We start from the raw sequence: 21,040 nt of genomic DNA, 5'->3' as shown, positions 1-21,040 counted from the left end.
CCCTACATTCCCTGCTTTTGACTGGACTTTGTTAAATTTCTGTGCCTTAACTCCATTTGGGAAACTCATAGTTTCATGCTTGTCTTTGCTTACTACAAATCCAGATAGGCCGGTTTAAAATTCCTGTCTTTCTTGGACCTGATTTAAAGTTCATTGCTTTCCCTTCCTCCAGTGCCAGCCAGGCTTGTGTCTTTGGGGGATTTGAGTGGGGCAGGGTCTTGGCCCCTTCTCACACCAGGCTTTGGAGAGTGTGTGAGCACGCGGGCCTGGGGGTGAGAACGTGAGTGGTGGTGGAGGTAGTGGGGCTTAGAAGTTAACAACAGCAACTCTGGAGCCAGACTGCCTGTTTCGGTCTGATTCTGCCACGTCCTAGCTGTGTGACTTGGAACAAATACCTTAACCTCTCTGTGACTTGGCTTCCTCGTTTGTAAAAGAGTATCTACCTCATTAGGGTTATTATGCAGGTTAAATGAGTTAGTACTTGTAAATCATGTAGAACGGTACCTAACATGTAGAAAACATTTCTAGAAATGTTTATTCAATTTGTCAATCCATTAATCCCAAGAATATGATTGGAGGAAGGAGGAATAAAGGTGAGGGTAGGGGTGTGCAAAACCATTTCTAGGGTACTGACCAGCTCTACATCAAGAGCAGACATCTCGGGTCCTATTTCAGCTCAGTTTGGTGGCTGCTGGGGGCATCGGCTGATGTGGGACCATCATAGTCAACTTGGACTACTATAACAAAATACCATAGAGTGGGTGGCTTCAACAGCAAACGTTTTTTTCTCACAGTTCTGAAAGCTGGAAAGTCCAAGATCAAGGCACTAGCAGATCCAATGTCTAGTGAGGGCCTGCTTCCACATTTGCAGGATGGCCATCTTTGCATTGTATCCTCACATGGTGGAGAGAGAGGGCAGAGAGGGAGAAAGCAGGCCTTCTCCTGTCTCTTCTTATAAGGGCACTAATCCCATCATGAGGACTCCACCTTCATAATTTAATTACCTGCCAAAGGCCCCACCTCCTAATACCATCCCTTTAAGGGTTAGCCTTTCAACATGTGAATTTGGGGGCACCCCATACAGGGACTCTGAGTAGAAGGTTTTCTTGCAGGGTTCAGCTTTCCCAGTGGAAGCAGACAGATCAGTACATACCAACTAGGGATTGAGGTGCCAGCCAGAATCCCTAAGTCTGATTCTCTTGGAACACTCATAACCCGTGTTGCTTGGTGAGGGATGCGGCTGAGAGAACCACCTTCCTCTCCTCCCTTGCTATAGTCCAGACAGGACATTCTTTTCTTCCTGCCTCCTCCAGTTCATCTCTTCATATAGTTTTCGAAAGGACTGCAGAGGGGAGCAGGTCCAGCTCTCCAACCTGAGCAATGTGTTCAACCCTAATTATTGGCAGCTCTCTTTAGAATGTGGGGTGACCAGCACCACTTCTTTCCAGCAGGGACTATAGCCACCAATTCTAGGACAACTGAAAATGTCCCATTCCACATCACATAGCAAGTACACAAAGGTGGGTGATATACCATAGGGCTGATGTGTTGCAGAACCTGTTTGGGCAGAAATCCAAAACAAGTTAATGTATGCAAATGCAAAAATAGGTACAGCTTTTGTTTTGAGGCAGGTGCAGAGCAAAGAATCAGATAGAAAATGTAAACAAGATAGAAAATGTAAACAAGAAAATGTAAATAACAAAGTAAACAAGCTGGAAAATGACAGAAAATCAGGGATGGATTCCATTTAATGATATTTCTTATCCACTGACATCTAAGATCCCCATGTCATTATTCTTAGAGGTAATAGTCAATAAGTGACCAGTATTCATTGCATAGATCTGGGTACACTGTATAATCATGCAGAAATGAAAAGATTGTGTCTCCCATAACCATCAATTTTAAAACAAGATTATGAATCCTTAACCAATATTTACCCAAACACCCAAGTAAACATGTGTGCATACACACAGATATTTTAAACATATAAAGGTTACATATCAATATTTCTAACACTTAATTCAAGATTATGTCTGGAGTCAAGCTACCTGGCTTTATACCTTGGCTCCAAAACTAATTAATTGGTTCACCTTGCAGAGTTATAACATCTTTCTGTGTCACAGTTTTTTCGACTGTAAAGTAGGATGTTGAGAGTGAGTTAATGCAGGTAAAGAAAAAAGGATAGTGTTGGGCATATAGAAATAGCCTATAAGTGTTAGCTATCATAATTACATTTTGTGAAAATAAATTTCAAACTGGTATCATTGAATATTTCCATATGTACACTCTGCCACTAACAAAATCAGCATTTCAAAAATAAAATCATTCTCTTCCTCTCCAAAACCAGCTTTCTCCCTAAATTTTTGTCAAAATATCTAAAGATCATATTTTTACTTTTTTCTCTTGTATCAGTCAGATCTGTTTTGAATTCTAAGTGAGAGAAACTAGCTTAAGCAAAAAAGAAGGAAAATTGGTTCTTGTAATCAAAACAGGGAGGGCTTAGATGAAACTTGACTCAGAGATACATGGAGCTGGAAACTCAAATGGCCACAGAACTCTCTCCTTAAGAGGAGACTCTATTTTCAGGTCAGCTGTCATCTTGAGAGTGAAACCATGGCCACAGAGCTCTATAAGCAACTCCATAGGAAAATGTGGGAAAGGTTTCTGATTGGCCAGTCACGTGTCCAGGGAATGGCATAATATGATTGGTATGGCCAGAGTTATGTACTCACTCCTTTGGCAGAGAGGTGGGATACACAATTTGGCACCTACCACCAGCCAGCATAATTGAAGTAAAGAAGGGGTAATAACCCAAAGGAAGTGTTCCTTAGACCTTTGCAAACCACCCTAGATTAATTTCTCTAAAAACATGCTTCTGTCCTGTCACTCTTCCATCACCAGGATAGTCTCCAATACTGCTGCCCTAACTACAGAACTTATTTTCTTTTTCCAAGCATGAGTCCTCTGCTCCAAACAAGAAGCTCTCCTCATCATCCCGGATTTTGCCAATTTCCCTCCTTGCTTAGCCTCCACTGCTTTCCGTTATGCCTTCCACGGCCTCTCACATCCATATAAACCTTGCAGTGTTTTGCCCAAATCCTGCTGCTTCTGACATCAAAAGCTTGGCCTCTGTATACTGGTGCCAAATCGAATCTCAGGGAAAGAATTCTGGGTGAAGTAGAAAAGAATAGCTTTATTGCTTTGTCAGGCAAAGGGGGACACAGTGGGCTCCTGCCCTAAAAAACTGTTTCCCACCCCAGGAGGATTTGGTGAGGAGTTTTATAGCAATAGTTCAAGGGTGGGGTTGCTAATAAGATTAGGGTATGTGCAGGGCCTGCACTCTTTTTTTTTTTTTTTTTTAGAAGATGTTGGGGGTAGGAGTTTATTAATTAATTTATTTATTTTTGTTGTGTTGGGGCTTTGTTTCTGTGCGAGGGCTTTCTCTAGTTGCGGGGAGCAGGGGCCACTCTTCATCGCAGCGCGCGGGCCTCTCACTATCGTGCCCTCTCGTTGCGGAGCACAGGCTCCAGACGCGCAGGCTCAGTAGTTGTGGCTCATGGGCCTAGTTGCTCCGCGGCATGTGGGATCCTCCCAAACCAGGGCTCGAAACTGTGTCCCCTGCATTAGCAGGCAGATTCTCTGCCACTGCGCCACCAGGGAAGCCCCCTGCCCTCTTTTAATCTCATCTCAGGTGATCTCTTGATAGGCTTCTCTGGCTCCTTTAATCTGGCCTCAGGTGGTCTTCTCTGGTATGAAGAATGCTGACATCTGCCACTTGTTGGGTTTTAGTTCTATAAAGAGCTCAAAAGATATTGTTAATATGTATCCCTTGAGGCAGAATCACAACCCTGCCCCAAGGCTGCATTATTGTTTCTTGGCAGTTCCTCCCTTGTCTCTGCATATCCTCCCTTCCCTGATTGACAACTGTTTGAATCTGTCCTTTGGGACTCAGGGAAGGTCATAGAGGCTGGAGTCTATTCCCTACAAACAAGGAGTGGGGGACACGGAAAGGCTTTTGTGCCCAGAAGCCCCACAGGGTCCTGCTCAGTTTCACTTCCATGGGGCTTTCTGGGACTAGGGCAGAGTACACTGATCTTTACTTTCTTTGACTGCCCCTCTCATTGTGTTCCCTACATATATAGATCATATTTTTATTTTTATTCTCACAGTACCCAGCAAAATGCACAGTCTTACTGACTGAGCCAAACTTCTAGATAAGGTGTTCAACTCAGAAATGCATGCCTTGCATTAGGCATTTACATATCAATAAATACCCTTGAGAATGAGTAGATTGGAGCATTGATAATTAATCATATGCTCAAATGGGATTTAACAAGGGATAGAACTTGGTCTGCAGCCCTAAGTTGTCATTACTCTCCCTGCACGTATGTATCTGTGAACTCTCCTTTCAAGTTTGTTTTTATAACACGTGGTATTGAGCTTGGTATAACTGGCAACCGGTAATTATTTGCTGAAGAAAGGAATCAATGAATGGATGAAAGAAAATTGGAAAACAACAGAAAGTTATAAAGAAATGGTTATTTTCAAATAAATATAGTAGACTTTTATTCTACTGGCATTTTGATTAAAGAAGATTTTAATGGAAGTCAAAAGGTAAAGTTTTTATAAAGCATTTTAGAGGTTTTGTTATAAAGGCTCTAGATTCTGTAGGCATTACCTTTAAATTCTGTATTATTTTATCTAAACACTGAAGACATTTTAACCTAGAACGCTGGGGGAAATTGGAGGGTATTTTCCACACTCTAGGAATGAGGAGGTCCTTAATCTATTACTCCAACACATGTATATGCATATTACATGCTTATATATATCTACACATATACATAAATACATTGATCATAGTATAGTAGAAAAACTGCAAACCGTGTGTTAACATCTGATTCTAAATTCTGACAAAATAGTTTGCCCTGAGCCATTTCTTTTTTCTCTCTTTTCCCCCTTTAAAACAATGTTCAGCATTTCAGGTCACCAAACAAAAGAAAATGACTTGTACTACTCTCCAGGAAAAAACATCTTCAGTGCCAAACCAAGCATTTGTATGATATTTTTCATTTTAAAAAATCCCACAGGGCTTCCCTGGTGGCACAGTGGTTAAGAGTCCACCTGCCGATGCAGGGGACACGGGTTTGTGCCCCGGTCCTGGAAGATCCCACATGCCGCGGAGCAGCTAGGCCCGTGAGCCATGCCCGCTGAGCCTGTGTCCCGCAACGGGAGAGGCCACAACAGTAAGAGGCCGGCATACCACAAAAAGAAAAAAAAAAAAAAATCCCACAAAACAGTCAAAATCTCTGTAGGGCAACACCATAGTCTCCTGAAGAACAACACTGTTCTGTGAATTTCACAATTGACCAATCATTCCAACCATTTAATTGTGATAATTGGATTTTTATCATTCTCCTCACCTTAGATCTTTATCGTTCTGGCTCTTTTCCACATGCCAGGGTTTTCATAGAAGTTTCCTGGGTGGGAATTAACCAGCTAGGCTCTTCTCAAATTCATTCTTCCTGTACTGATCCTGAGGCATGAAAATTCTAGATCAGATTATAATGATCTCTGAGTTGTTTCCACTTAACACTATTTCAAATCAACAGCAAGAAAAATGATAAACACATCTAACACGTTGAAAATGCATATTTTAAGATTTCTTCTAATACATACATAAAATTGAGAGTTCCAAAAAATGAATTTCTGTCTCAGGATTAACCTCAGTTCTCTTTTTGCTGGCACCCTTGTCTATTTTGGAATCTCTTAATTGGCTTTAGATTTATCAGTAACAGTGTACTCCTATAATTATCCCCAAGTATTTCCCCTGTGACTTCTAATAACTGAAACCCTTTCTTAATTAACTTAGTGGATTAGAGTAGGGTTTAAATTATAAGTGTGAGGGGTGCTTTTCTCTATACTGTGTATTCTATCTCAGGTTTTCTTCCCAAATATTAATTGAACGCCTCAGAAACTCTCTAAGACCACTCAGTGCAGCCCGTGGATTAGCTTTGGCAGAATCAGTTTGGGTGAAAGAATCTTATCAGCAAACTTTTTTCAGTCCTGTTAGCATGAAACTGTTTAGAGACAACAGAAATGATGACAATCCTTGTCAATTTGTATCTAATACCTCACAATAGAACTGTGACAGGCAGGGGATGCACTAAGCAAAAGAAGCAAGTTGCTGGATTTGAGGAAGTTTTTAACATTTTTAAGACACAAAGAGACCATTTAATGGTTGCAAAAACTTATTTAATGATCCCTCCCACCCTCTCTATTTCCAAGAAATAGACTGACTGGGAGCCCGAGAGACTTCAGTACTCTCTTTTTGTCAAGAAGTTTCCGTCTTGCCTGTTTTACCTCAATTCCCAGGGAGGAGGAGGGCCGGGGCGTATCTATTGAGAGATTGTCCCCTCAGGAAGAGATGCCTTGTGCTAGGCAAGTTATGTAACATATTATTTCATCTAATTGTCACAACACCCTGTAAGGAAGGTATTATTACCCATGTTATAACTTTGAGGAAAATAAAAGCTCAGAAAGGTCACACAGCTAGTGAACAGCATGAATCATGGGCTGAGATTCAAACCCAGCTCCAACTGATTTCAAAGTATGTATGTGGTCTTTCTTCTCCATGACTCTGCCTGGAGGAGATTTCCAAAGCAAATGCCGGGAGTGTTTTCATTAAAATGAATTTTGCTTTATTATTAAAGACTTTTGAGTACCCTTTGGTGGAATTAGCAGTTCTCAAGGATCTCATAACCGAATCTGGGAGTCAGTGATGTAGAGACTAATAGAATGGATCCAGGAGCAGTTAAATGGCATAACCTGCTCCTCTCAACAATAAATGAGAATAAGATCATCTCCACATAGTGCTAGGATGCTCATATGAATTTGAAACGGAAACAACTAATTGCTCCCAGATAATTGAATCTGTGATTTTTCTGTTCTTCCAAAAGGCTGGAAAAAGACAGTTGGTGAGCTGGGATCTGGATACTTCCTGGGTGGATTTTGTCCAGTTCTACATACAGATCGGTGGAGAGAGTGCTGTGTGCAACAAGCCCGACAGCAGAGAGGAGGGCATCCTTCTCCAGTACAGCAACAATGGGGGCATCCAGTGGCACCTGCTGGCAGAGATGTACTTCTCAGACTTCAGCAAACCCAGGTAACCAGCCCCAGTCTCCTCCCAGTGCGATAATAATTATTATCTCCTTGATTATTATTAAGCCTTACCATACTAATATCCCTGTTTTGCATTTTACAACTGAACCTTATTTTATTGGAAAAAAATTATTGAAAAATATGTAGATCCAATTCTTACAAATTAAACATATTTTAGATATAATACTTACAATAGAGCTATTTTGTAGATTGAAGGTTCATAAGTTCGTTGTTTTAAAACATTGAGTTATTTCAAGGTGACATAGCTCTCCATAATATAACACAATTAGATATGCAGACAGACCAACCCAAAGCATTTCTTCTAAGGCACACAGTGGGAGAGGTGGAAGCCAGAGAAGAGGCAGCTAGGTCTAACAAGAGTCCTAACATCCAAGGAGAGAGTCAGGGATGGTGGGTGGGAGATGGAGCCTGGTGAGATTCCCCCCATACAGTAGAAGGGGAATTGATAATGGGGCCAAACTGTTTTAAACAACAGTTTGAAACTATTCAAATTATTTTTTCCAAGTAATAGCATTGTCAATCTGGAAATTAATGAGAATTCAGTAAAGCAACTAGAGTACTATATAGACAAACAAAAATTCACTAACTTTTTCAAATTCCAGAGATATTCCATTTTTATTTAAGGGAGTTTTTCTTTAGGGGCTATTTCATCACATTCTCAAAGAGTTCTATGACACTAAAATGGTTAAGAAATTCTGAGTTGGAAGATATCAGAAGAAGACCCCATGATGGCAAATACATAAATAAATATAAGTTTAAGAAACAATACTGAGAATTTCTGTAAAGGAAATGATAAAACTTCAAAACTTCCTTCAGAGATATAAAAGAAAACAAATAAATGGAAAATAATACAGCATCCCTGGATAGGAAAACTGAACATTGTGATATGAAGAAATCTCTTAATTTACATTTAATGCTATTCCAATCAAAATCTTAGTGGTATTTTTTGGGGGGGAGCTTTATATCTGGAAATAAAAACTGGCAAAAATAGTTTAAACTTGTGACAAAATATAGAGGGATGCCCTGCACAATATTAAAACATATTGTATAAGCTACAGTATTAAAGTGGAATGATACCGGTGCATGGATAGAACAATCAAGCCAAATAGATGACCCAGAAATTGACTCAGATATCTGTACAAACCTATATATGAAAAAAAGACACATCAACTATCAATGATAAAGTAATGGTTATTCAATCAAATGGTGTTAGAAAAAAATGGCTAGGCTCTTGGGGAAAAATACCTATTTAGATTATCACCTTACATCAGCAAAAACTGTTAAGGGCTGTTTAAAGATTTAAACACTTAGGTTGCTATCTGATCTTGGAAAAAGACCTGAACTTTCTAAGCATAAGTTCAATGCAAGAATTAACAAAGAAAAGGACTGCTTACACAGAAATATACTACATACAGATGTAAAACTACATACACATGTAACACATATATTTCAAAGAAAACAGAAAAAAAATGAAAAGAAGGAAAGCAAACTGAGAAAATATATGCAACAAATATGAGAAATAGAGGATCAGTGTTCCTGTAAAGAGCTTATACAAATTATCAAGAAAAACACTAAGGTCCCAATAGAAAAATGGGTAAAAGGAATGAGTAGATGTTACACAACAGGGAAGACATATGTTTAATAAAATATGATTAATCTCCAACCTCTATGGCAATAAAAAAGATACCATTTTTAAACAGTCAAATGGTCATTTTTTAATGATAACACCAAGTGCTCTCTCCACATGGAGCAGCAAGACAGCCCCTCTCATGTCATCCTGCAAACCATCATGACCCTCCCAGAAAGGAATTTGGAAAAATCCAGAGCCTTAAACATGACCAGTTTATTTGACCTGGTAATTCCATTTCTAAGAATCTTCCCTAAATAAATAAACTGAGGTATACATAAAGCTTTATACATAAAGATTTTTCATCACAGAATTATTTATAATAAGGAAAAGTGAAATAAATACTAGCACATCTGTGTGATGAAAAATTATATAAACGGTAAAATGATGTCAAGAACTTATTTTATTGACATGAGAATGTGCTTATGATATAATGTTGTTTTAAACTGTAAGATACCGAATCATACATATATCTCACCTATGTAAAAGATTACATGCTTTAATGATATACATCAAATTGTTAACAGAGGCCAAGCCCATGTGGTAGCTTATGGGTGATTTATGTTTCATTTTTAATGCTTATTTATGTTTTCCCCCAATAAGTAAGAACTTCCTTGAAAAAATTGTAATGCTATTTTAATGCAATAACATACAAAGGAACAGCTTTTTCTAAGGGTTTCTTTAAAATATTATGGCCATTGTCATAGTAGTCAAAAGACACTGTTCAATGAATCAAACGCAGTTGAAATATTTGCCTCCGAAAGATACAATTCCAAACGGAAAAACCAGGATCAGGACTAAACTTGCTTACAACTTTAAACCTCTTGTCTTATCTGTCTAAACTTAGAAACTACAAAAATACCAAGAGATCAAACAAAACATAACTTTCTCTTGTGGCTACTCGTGTTATTTTAACAGCTGCTAAGAAAAACACAGCTTTTCCTTTCCCAAAGCTAAATAATTTGCTTTTATGCAGATTTGTCTATCTGGAGCTGCCAGCTGCTGCCAAGACCCCTTGCACCAGTTTCCGCTGGTGGCAGCCTGTGTTCTCAGGGGAGGGCTATGACCAGTGGGCAGTCGATGACATCATCATTCTGTCTGAGAAGCAAAAACAAATCATCCCAGTTGTCAACCCAACTTTACCCCAGGTACTTCTCATTATGTCTGAACTCCAAGAAGACATAGAATGGTAAAAGAGGATGGGATCAAATAACTACTCACTCCCCCAAGGATTTAATGCTTGACACTTGAACATGTAGTTTAGTTTTCTGTGTTTGCACTTAACTTTTTTACCTCTCTATGCTACTAGTTCATAGATTATTTAGATGTTAAAAAAACAAAACAAAACAAAAAACAAGACTAGAAAGTTTGGCCAAGTCATTAAATATGATTATTAATGTGTTTATGAAATGATTAGATATACAGTGGCAAAATATATTCAGTTGTTAAATAATCAGGAGATTATTAATAATCATGGCAGTTTAAAAAAAAAAAAGTTAATTTAGAGAGTCTGCTGTATTTTCCTAGAAATACAAATAGTACATGGCCCTGCATGTCATGCACTGAAAATTCCTTTCTTGTTTTCAAAGCTACCAAATTGCCTTTCTGTGTTGTTTGTGTTGTTCCTATTAGAACTTTTATGAGAAGCCGGCTTTTGATTACCCTATGAATCAAATGAGTGTGTGGTTGATGTTGGCTAACGAAGGAATGGTTAAAAATGAAACTTTCTGCTCTGCCACGCCATCAGCCATGGTGTTTGGAAAATCAGATGGGGATCGATCTGCAGTAACTCGAGATTTGACGCTGAAGCCTGGATATGTGCTGCAGTTTAAGGTATTTATGCACAAACTTCTTGCAGGTTAAGGAGCAACCATCTTCCAGATTTATAAATGAAATTCACAAAGAACACAAAATATTCATATTCTAGTAAAGTAGGGACTCATCTGAACAAAGTTGCCAACAATCTTAGAATAGCAAAGCTTTTTAGCTCTACCCATAAGGGAAACAGCTTGTCAGTTTTTAATGAGCCCCAGGAGTTGTGGCTGTGTCATTGTATTTCTTTAAGGGCTCATGGAACTCTACCAGAATTAAAAAGAAAGATGACTTTGAGGATTTCAATCTGATTGTGACTTAATAAATCCCACGCTTCTGAATGGTAATGGAAAAGTTCTCCTTTTCAGCTTACTAGTGCTTTTTGGACTCATGAGTAATTTTACGTTTTTACTATGGGGTTTTCAAACAATTTCTCTTCCTTTGATTGAGTAAATTTTTACTTTAATTTTCATTGTTCTCTTAAAAGCTGCTTGTTTTCTGTGCTGTGATAACATGTCAATATGCATAACAAGTAGTTACTTTGACAAGCTCTTTTTTCAGAACCCTAATCAACATTTCATTGTGTTTATAATAAAATCCCATTGGTGAATTCTGGGGTCGAAAGTAATGCAGTTTCAATGAGCCAGCACAACTACATGGTCCTTACATAATGGCAGGATGCAGATGCTAAATAAGTTACAAATGGAATTATTAAAGAGATCAGATGTTTACAGGAAGCTCTTCAAATATAATTTCCAGAGGTCTGTAAACAAGTCAGTCATAAATAAGATGATTAGTAAAATGTTGTCCTTCTCTGTTTAGATTTTGATGCTAAATTGCCACGGAAAGAACACTAATAACTGTATATGACTCTATATTAATTTGTTGGTACTGCCTAAAATGGGAACAAAATAACAGCAATAGCAAATACATTGCCAGAATAATATGCTGTTTCTCATCTTGCACGTTTTCTAATTAATTAGTCACAAAATCATGATAGTGTAGGTGTTGAACTCTGCAAGGTGGTATTCTGAAGTTTAGAAATCTAAATAGAGAAACCATTATTAAATGTTTCAAGTACTTAAACAACCAGCAACAATGCATAATGCCTAAGAAAAGTCTCAATTCTAGAATCATACCAGCAGAAAACTGTTGATTTGTGGCTATCAGTTGATAATAGATATGTAATATGAGTGATTTGGGGATTGATAATTAATGTGTATTTGGGATCTGTAATAAGAACTTGGTGTTATTTTTACAAAAGGCACGGTGCTGGTAAAGTTTTTGTGACTGCCTGCCATGTGTCAACACTAAGCTCTAGGAATATAGAGATGAGAAATATAGCCCACGCCCTTAAGGAGCTCAGAAGCTAGCAAGTGAGCCAGAAAAGTGAACAGCTGCAATACAGTCGCTGGAGTGCTGTGGTAGAGAGAGGCTCTGATACTATAGGAGTACCTGACATAGTTCCTGGCATATGGCAGGTGCTCCAAAATTACCTGTTAGTTGAATAAATGGATGGATGGATGGATAGATGGATGGATGAGTTGAAATTGGAAGTTTCTGGAAATACAGAGACTTAGCCAGCTGAAAAGTGGAGGGGTTGGGGGGATTCTAGTTAGAGGGAACAGAATGTGCAAATATGTGAAAATACATGAAAGTGCAAGTGAGAATGGAAATGTCAGAAATTTAAGGAGTTTGGAGTATTTGCCACAGAAATAAGAGATAAGGTTTGTCCTAATGGGCTTTATATGATACTCTAAGTTACTTGGATATTAACCCAAGAGCGAAGAGTCATGGAAGATGTTTAATCCATTGAATATAAAAATCAGACCTGTGTTTTAGAAAGATCATTCTGTTGATGACTTAACAGGAGGGGAAACTGGAATCAACAAGTACATTCATTCATTTATTCAGCAAATATTTGTAAAGCATCTACTATGTTCCGGGCTTAGTTCTAGGCTATGAGAATAACTAGGAATAGAGAGTTTGACCAGGGTGGTGGAGGATAATTACTATTTTGTAAAAGGTTGTCAAGTTAGCCTCACTAATAAAATAACTTTTAATCTGAGACCTGTGAAAAGTGAAGGAGGGAGTCATGCAGCTATCTGGGAAAGAGCACTCCAGGCACAGAGAACAAAAAGGACAAAAGCCTTGAAGTAGGAGTATGCTTGGAAAAGTCCAAGAAACCAGACGGATGCCACTGTGACTAGAGCAAAGGGAGGAAGGGGAGACAGGTAGAAAAAAATAAGGTGAGACTTTGATTTCTGCTCTAAATAAAATGGCTAGCAGAAGAGTGACATACTCTGACTTAGGCTCTTAAAGAATCACTCCGGTGACTGTGTTGTGAGTACACTGGCAGAGTCAAGGGCAGAGATAGAAAGACTGGCTGGGCAACTATTGCGGTGATCCCAATAAGAGATGATGGGAACTTGGACCTGTGGGATAGCAGAGAAGGCAGAGAGAAGTACTCAGATTTGTCGGGCATATGTTGAGTAAAGTGAGGATGCTAGAGCAGTCATCAAAGTAAGAAATGAGGAGGCCAGATTAAGGCATAGCCTGGGATTATAAGATAAATGGATGGGTCTGAAAGATTGTTAAAGGTGTGTAGTCTACAGGTTTGGGTGACCTATTGGGTGATGGAATGGATTCTAGAATGACTCCCACATTTCTGCCTCCAGTCACTGAAATTGCAAATATAGGATTTAGGGATGCCTGTGGATTGCTGAAGGGCAGATGCACAGGAAGTAGTTATGTACATTGTGCAGAGAACCTGAGAGAGACCATATCTGGGAGTCATAGGGATTCAGAAGGAATCTGAAATTATGATTGTGAATGAGATTAGGAAGCATGTATGGAGTAAAAAGATAAAGCCAAGAACGCATTCTAGAAGACATCAACAGTTAAGAGGAAGGTCAATTAAAAAAAAAAAATCACAAAGATGTCACAGAACTGAAAGTTTCATCGACTTGCTTACTTTAGAAACAGTGGCAGTGATAATAAGTCTAAGACAAAAAGCTAACTATGTGTGCCCAGTGTGAATGCTCTCACCACATGCCAACCGAAGGCTGTGCTTACTAACTGGTAATATAATAAAAGGGTTTGTGTTACGAAAGGTAATCATGCATCTGAGAGGGTCAAGTCTTTATTTATTTTCTTGACATTTAACTATGTAAACTTGGAGAAATGAATCACAATAAAATTGCCATTAGCCACATTTTTAAATCCTTCTGAGAGACGCTTTCTAGCTCTGAGCATGGAATTAAGGAAAATATGGAGTCTTCCTTTTTTTGAAAGACTGGCTCAAGCTACCTTATAGTCACAAAGATGAGCTGGTTGCCCCTTGAACTCTGACCCAATGTTATTTGCCTATGGGCCTACCTTTCCTGAGTCCTTTATTTTTTGGTCATGATTATGTTCTTTTGAGTTCTTCAATTTTTTTCTATAAAATTTGACTATTCTTAGTCATAAAGTCTTATACAATAAAATTCTATGGTGGCACCAACCAACAAATGAAATAAGATATGAATAGATCATTTATATAAGATAGCATGTAATTAAATACCAGGAAAAGAGTTTGACATTTACAATTATCAAAAAATATAAACTAGGGGCTTCCCTGGTGGCACAGTGGTTGAGAGTCCGCCTGCCGATGCAGGGGACACGGGTTCGTGCCCCGGTCCAGGAAGATCGCACATGCCACGGAGTGATATATAAAACTAAAACAGTAATACAATCATTTATATATTTATTAATTTAGAAAGAAACTGTCTAAAATTATAATAATGAGTGCTGTGTAAAACTGATTCATTTGAACCCAAGTGATTAAAAATGAACACATATAAATAGGAAATTCAAAGTGTTTCTGCATTTTGGTTCAGTAATACCACTTCTAGGTATTGATATGCTTCTTTATAAAGTTTAGAAGAGAAAACAAGAATAAAAATGGTTGTGCTAGGGCATTGGGATTTAGGTTGCATGTTTTTACAGTTTTTTTTAGAATATTGTTAATCCTGTGATGACAATCATCTACACAAGTACACAGAAGAGTAATAGTTTTATTTCTGGATTATGTTGCTTATTTGATGCTGTGACAAGAACTTAGCTCTTTCATCTAAGCTGAGAATGATTTCTTACTGAGCTTTTGTAAGAAACCAGAGTAAAAACGCTTGTTCCACTGAAAGCAGAGGACAGCTTCAGTAACCTTCATGTTCTGAAGAGGACAGCCCTTTATCGTCTGCTTCCCTCTGTTTATACCCTCTGTCTGGGAAAGCAAATAAAAGCAGTTTCTTGGCTTCTTATCTTTTGTCCAAGACTCCAGTCCCATCTGTGCTTCTCTCTTCCCTTCCATAATCTCAAGAAATCCACAAAATGGGCAACTGGTCCCGCTTTCTATTGAAAATCACCTATTGCTTGCCTATACAGAGATTTCCAGAACCTTTGAAAGGGTCTTGGTTGGAATTGAGCAGCCCGTGTCTTATCATTGTAAATTTAGTGCAAACTCAGTAGAAAGAGCCCTGATGGCTGTAGCACCTAATTTGTTAAATGATGACTTGAAACCAAAACCTTGTATAAGTTTGTCTTTCCTTTTAACAGCTAAACATCGGGTGTGCCAATCAATTCAGCAGCGCTGCCCCAGTTCTCCTTCAGTACTCTCACGATGCTGGGATGTCCTGGTTTCTGGTGAAAGAAGGCTGTTACCCAGCTTCTGCAGGCAGAGGATGTGAAGGAAACTCCAGAGAACTGAGTGAGCCCACCCTGTATCACACAGGGGACTTTGAAGAATGGACGAGGATCACCATTGTTATTCCAAGGTCTCTTGCATCCAGGTAGAGTGACCATTCTTATAATGTGCCATAGTTGCCATTTCTGAGGAGCATATATTTATCTCAGTATCTTCATCTCATTTATCTCAATAACCTAAGAGAATTCATAAACTCTAGCTCTAAGGACTCTTGAGGAAATGATGCTCATACCTGTGAAAAAGTTCACTCACTCACTCATCCATTCATTCATTCAACAAATATTTATTGAGCCACCTACCTGTGCCAAGTTCTGTTCTGGGCACTGGATTACAGCCCTGAACAAAAGATGTTTAAAAGCTAAGGGAGTTATAAGGCATTATCGTATCAGACTTTCACTATATAGAGATTTGTAATAATGTAATGCCTCCTTAAATAGACAATTTGAGATATCTTACAATATAAAAGATCCCTTTAAATGACCATTAAGATAAATAATTAAAACAATAGGGGAAAATATTTAAAATCAATTGACAGAAGAATGAGATAAATGGATCAAGAACTTGAAGCAAATTAGTTTCAGTAATAGGGCAACAAATTTAACTCTTAGCTTCCTGGCAGCTAGGACATAGTGTGGGAGGTCAGGGGATAGGGTCATTTGGTTCTCATTGTTGGGTAAAAAGAAAGAAAATACATATATTCTGATAATATATATCAGATATATATATCATATATTTCTACACTCAGTATTCTAGAATACCTTTATAGTACATATATGTATCTTTGTGTCAGGTAGAGTAGGTAACTTGAAAATCAGTGTTTTAACTCTATAATTTTTCAAAAGATGAAGCATTCTTCAAGTAGACACTTCTTAATTGAATTCTAGAACATAACATTCAATTGTGACTCAGTCAAAGCATTTCTGTGCAGAGCTGAGATGGTATAAGAAGACTACTGGCACTGCTGGTGATGTAAATTAATATATGGTTGAGATACTCATTAGTGCCATTCGTCAATATTTCCAGCTTACTTCCTTCCTGGAATATGGTAGGATTATACTTTCCCCACACCCTTTAAAGTTTGGCATTGCCAGGACTTCCTTGGTGGCGCAGTGGTTAAGAATCCGCCTGCCAATGCAGGGGACACGGGTTTGAGCCCTGGTCTGGGAAGATCCCACATGCCATGGAGCAACTAAGCCCACGAGCCACAACTACTGAGCCTGCGTGCCGCAGCTACTGAAGCCTGTGCACCTAGAGCCCGTACTCCACAACAAGGGAAGCCACCGCGATGAGAAGCCCGCGCATCGCAATGAAGAGTAGCCCCCGCTCGCCGCAACCAGAGAAAAAGCCCGCGCACAGCAACGAAGACCCAGTGCAGCCAAAAATAAATAAATAGATAAATAAATGAATAAATTTATATAAAAAATAAAGTTTGGCATTGCCTAATGAAATGTGAGTGGAAATTAAACATATGACTTTCAGAGTTCATGTGCATTTTGCTATCTTCTCTGCTTCATGAAAGCCTCTTTTGAGATGAAGCTTACATCAGTCTGGGTCCTTGAGTGTCTACAATCAACAGACTTTCTTACAACCTATATTGGACATTATAGCATAAGCAAAAAATAAACTTTTGTTGGGTTAAGCCGCTGAGATTAGGGGCTGCGTGTTACCCTGGCAACCTATCTCATCCTGACTGATACAGTGATAAAAGCTAGAAAATCTATAGGAGTGGCTTACTTCTAATGTTTGTAGAGACCATTCTGTCTATAATCTTTCACCTAATTGATGACCAAATTTGCGTCTAGCTGTATATGCTGCTTGTGTTCATCTGCCTCCCTCAGTACTTAGATGTGCATACCTCCAAAAATTACACCATTTACTTTGGTACACAGACTTCCCAAATGGGTAAGAAACTTGTATGGTCAGGATATATAAGTTTGTGTGGTAATCCACTAAACTTTGGAACATAATGTTTAAATGCCAACTGTTCCAAGAAAAGGTTTATCAGTCAGTGGATCCAAGTCAACTTATAAGTAATTTTTTTGTTTTACATGCCAGTGTACTTTGTTGTGTATCAAAGAGGGACTCAAATGATTTGATGTGTATGTGGCAGAGTTGATGAGTTGACCTTCTTTAGTGAAATTTAATAATTTGACTTGCATTCTCCTTTAGTTAGGATACAGGCCCAGCTACTATAACAGAGAAACAAATACAAATGCTTAACAAGACTTAAACAAGTTAGAAATCCATTCTTTCTTGCATAATGGTCCACAGGCGAGGACTTCAGAGTTTACAGGGTGTCTCTGCCATTCTGAACACACAACTTCTATCTCTGGATCCAAGGCAGCTATTCCAGACCATGTCATCTCTTAACCAGTGGAAGGCAAAAAGATCAGGAATGCATAGATGCATGACTTTTTAAAAATCAACTTTATTCCTTTTTCATATTCCTCAATACAGCCTAGGATAATATTTGTACAGTTACCTATTGCTATGCAACATCCCTCTCCAAAACTTAGTGGCTTAAGACAACAGTGGTTTATTATTTCTCATGGTTTTATGGAATTGGCTGGGTATTTCTTCTGCTGGTCTCTCCTAAGCTTTATAATGTAGCTGCATTCAATTGGTAGATTGATTAGTGTCTGGGATTAGTAGGACTTTTCTCTCTATAGTGGTCTTCATCCCAGTATCCATCCCAGTATTCATAACAGTTTCCACAGTTAGGTGGTTCAAAGAGAACAAAAGTAGAAGCTGCAGGACCCTGTCTTCTTTGCCACATCCTAGCGGTCAAAGCAAGTCACAAGGCCAGTCCAGATTCAGAGGGTGAGAAAGCAGACTCCCCTTTTTGATAAGAAGTGCAGGGAAGTCTTGTAGAAGAAGATTTAGTATGATCCATCGGGGGGCATTATTGTAAAAACCTACCGTATTTTGTCCTATTAGCCCTAATGACTCACATGTCTCCCCCAGGCAGATGTACTCACTTTCCTCCCAAAACCCCCAAACGCTCATCTCATCACAGCACCAGGTACTAAGTCACTGATTTCATGATTTCTGTCAAGTCAGAGTTGCCTGGATATGGCTCCTCTTGACCCATTGACCTATGACCTAAAGAAACAAGTTATCCACCCCACCCATTACCCAACATACAACAGTGAGACAATGACAAGATAAACACAATAGACACCCCAATTCAAAAAAAGAGAAAAGAATGGGAATCACATAGCAACCACTGGCTCATAGGAATTCTGAAAGCTAGCAAGATTGTTGTTACTAGGGTTCCCTCCTCCACGAGCAATGTCCAGGATAAGAAAGTTTTCTTGATTGAGATAATTCTGCTCCCTACGAGTGGCTCCCTAATGTGTTGTTCTTCTCAGCTGTTGGTTCTACCCTCTAGGCTTCATCCTCTGAGACATCTGTCCATAAGAACATATCTGTGTTTGCAGCTAAATAGCCCTTTCATCCTGCTTTCTGCCCATTTCAAGCTAGGCATGTAACAGTACAACCCTTGTAATTCTCTCCTCCACCACTGCCTGCCTCTTCCCCATGCTTTTCTGAAACTGTGGCCCAACCACATCTCTTCCAAATAGACAAGTGCAGCATGCCGTGAAGCTGGAGTGCATCAAGGGCTGCATCTTTGCTGCAATGACTAGGATACCAAGATGCTGGAAGACATCACTGTGAAAGTAGCCAATAAAATCAGGAGACAAGGAACACACCTCTGCTGCAATACCCCAGAGCCAGATAATACAAAATTGAATCTGAAACTGCAGTTTGTTTGACGCTGAGTGGAAACACCCGGATGGTAAAGCCACATCTGAGAAATAAAAAAAGGTCGTCCTTAACATCACAAAGTGAGCCAAGATTTTGAGGCTCCCAATTTGTCAATATTTTCTTGGACCTCAGCTTTTGGAAGAAGAAATCTTGTTCATTAGGATCTGGCTTCGTGGTTCATTTGAATACCGTCAAGCTTGCTGGTGGATGGCATTTGTGATGGAGAGCTCTCTGCTACAGAATAGTAAATATGTTTCTACTTCAACCCAAGTAAATGAGCTGTTGTTGTTTCTTCTGCAATATGTTAAACTCAGATATCTCCAAATGCAGTGTTGGAAAGCTGAGAATTCTAAGTGTGAAAATTGTTAAAGTTTGGACCTATTTTGCCACAACGCAACATGCTTGTAATAGTTACTAAAACATTGCTCTTTGACGAATACTTCGAAGCTGATTTTCTCAGAGGAGCGGTTTGTGCTCATGTTAGGTCTCTTGGTTCTTGCCTACAGAGGAGAGACACTGGTGGCGGTAAATATGTGCTGGTACATCCCTCCTGGCTGTCTCCCCAACCACACAGCATGCCCCTCAGCCTGCTCTAGGCTCCCTGTGCAGAATGCAAGAAGTCGATGTCTCTGGAAAGGGCTAGAAACACTGTTGCTTACTATGGTGCAGAATGTCTCCTCCACCACCACCTATCACAGGACAAGCAGGTGCACATGCACCTTCCTGGTTTGAGAGGCAGATGCAACACCCCTCTGAAGTGTGGTGGTGGAAGGGAGAGGGATAGAAACTGGTTCTCCTGGTCACTCAGGCATCCTTTGAACAAAGGTGGCAGTTGGGGAAGAGAACAAAGAGAGAGAGAGGAGAGAGTCTTACCTTTTATTTCTTCCTTATCTAGAACGTGCAGGGCAAAGGGGAAGTTTTGTTCAACGATATGAATAGTCGAATTGCACTGTGGTTTATTTCTAGTTAAATTACATAAGATTAAATTCTGTCTTTTCCTCAATCGTCACGTCCTATAACACCTTCCCAGAGCTTCCTGACTGTCAGGTCAAAGACCTCTAAGACTCATGCTCTCCTTGCTCTATGTCCTTCTTAATGGTGATAGTTATCAGAGTTGCACGTTTACATTTCCTTGCACAGGGGTTTGATTAAATGTGTCTTCTCATTCGACTGTGGGCATCATAAAGGTAGGAACCATGCAGGAATTCTGCTCCCCATCATGTGCCCAGCCCTGGCACCGCCTGGCATGTTATAGGCACTTGTAAATGCTGGTTGAATGAAGAATAAGGACCAGCAACAGGTGATTCGCTAATTGAAGACACCTCCCTTTCTAAAATGTTTTCCAAAATAAATTCAGTGCTGCTCAGCAAGAAATCATTGTTCTGTATTCTGCTGTGTCTCCTTGAAAAGATATGAATAGCACATGTACACATGTGCACACACACATTAATAATATTAATCATTTTAAAGCTACATCTTCTCTATTTAAAAAAAAAAAGATTAACTATGTGGAATCTAGACATGCTATTAGCTAACTTTGGCCTGCTTATTTCCTCCCTTCTTCCCATGGTCTATGATTATGCTTTTCTGTAAATTCCTTACTAGTTCTTCCTCTTCTCCAAGCAGCCCTAAGGTTGCTAAATTACTTGTGCTCACTTCCAAGGTTGTGCTCCTAAGAGAACAGAAAAGCAGTAGGCAGCAGGAACCAGGCATAACTTGGAGAAATGGAGATAAAGCAAAGCTTGCTTATGTCATGATCAGTGAAATCTTTGTTGCTTTGATTTGTACCTTCCAACTAAAAGCCAACTAACAAAGATTAAAAGAAGGAAAAGAGGTGCCATCTCTTGCCCTTTCACTCTGAAATATGGGCTTCCACCTAGGACTCTCAGCTCTAATTCACCATGTCCTGG

General features: G+C 39.2%; 1 protein-coding gene across 2 annotated transcripts in view; it reads left to right on the top strand.

Moving 5' to 3' along the window:
* RELN (reelin) overlaps positions 1 to 21,040 on the top strand; it is a 519,560-nt gene that overhangs the window by 399,273 nt on the left and 99,247 nt on the right. For both annotated transcript variants that reach the window (XM_007467058.1, XM_007467059.1), the window contains exons 25-28: positions 6,960 to 7,165; positions 9,786 to 9,957; positions 10,442 to 10,642; positions 15,215 to 15,447. In XM_007467058.1, coding sequence (XP_007467120.1) covers positions 6,960 to 7,165; positions 9,786 to 9,957; positions 10,442 to 10,642; positions 15,215 to 15,447 — 812 coding nt within the window. The remainder of the gene's footprint in view (positions 1 to 6,959; positions 7,166 to 9,785; positions 9,958 to 10,441; positions 10,643 to 15,214; positions 15,448 to 21,040) is intronic.

The sequence above is a fragment of the Lipotes vexillifer genome, unplaced genomic scaffold (assembly GCF_000442215.2).
Source record: "Lipotes vexillifer unplaced genomic scaffold, Lipotes_vexillifer_v1.1 scaffold450, whole genome shotgun sequence".
In the NCBI taxonomy this organism is placed as follows: Eukaryota; Metazoa; Chordata; class Mammalia; order Artiodactyla; family Lipotidae; genus Lipotes; species Lipotes vexillifer.
The sequence above is the reverse complement of the archived record's forward strand: the minus strand, read 5'-3'. Positions and strand labels throughout refer to the sequence as shown.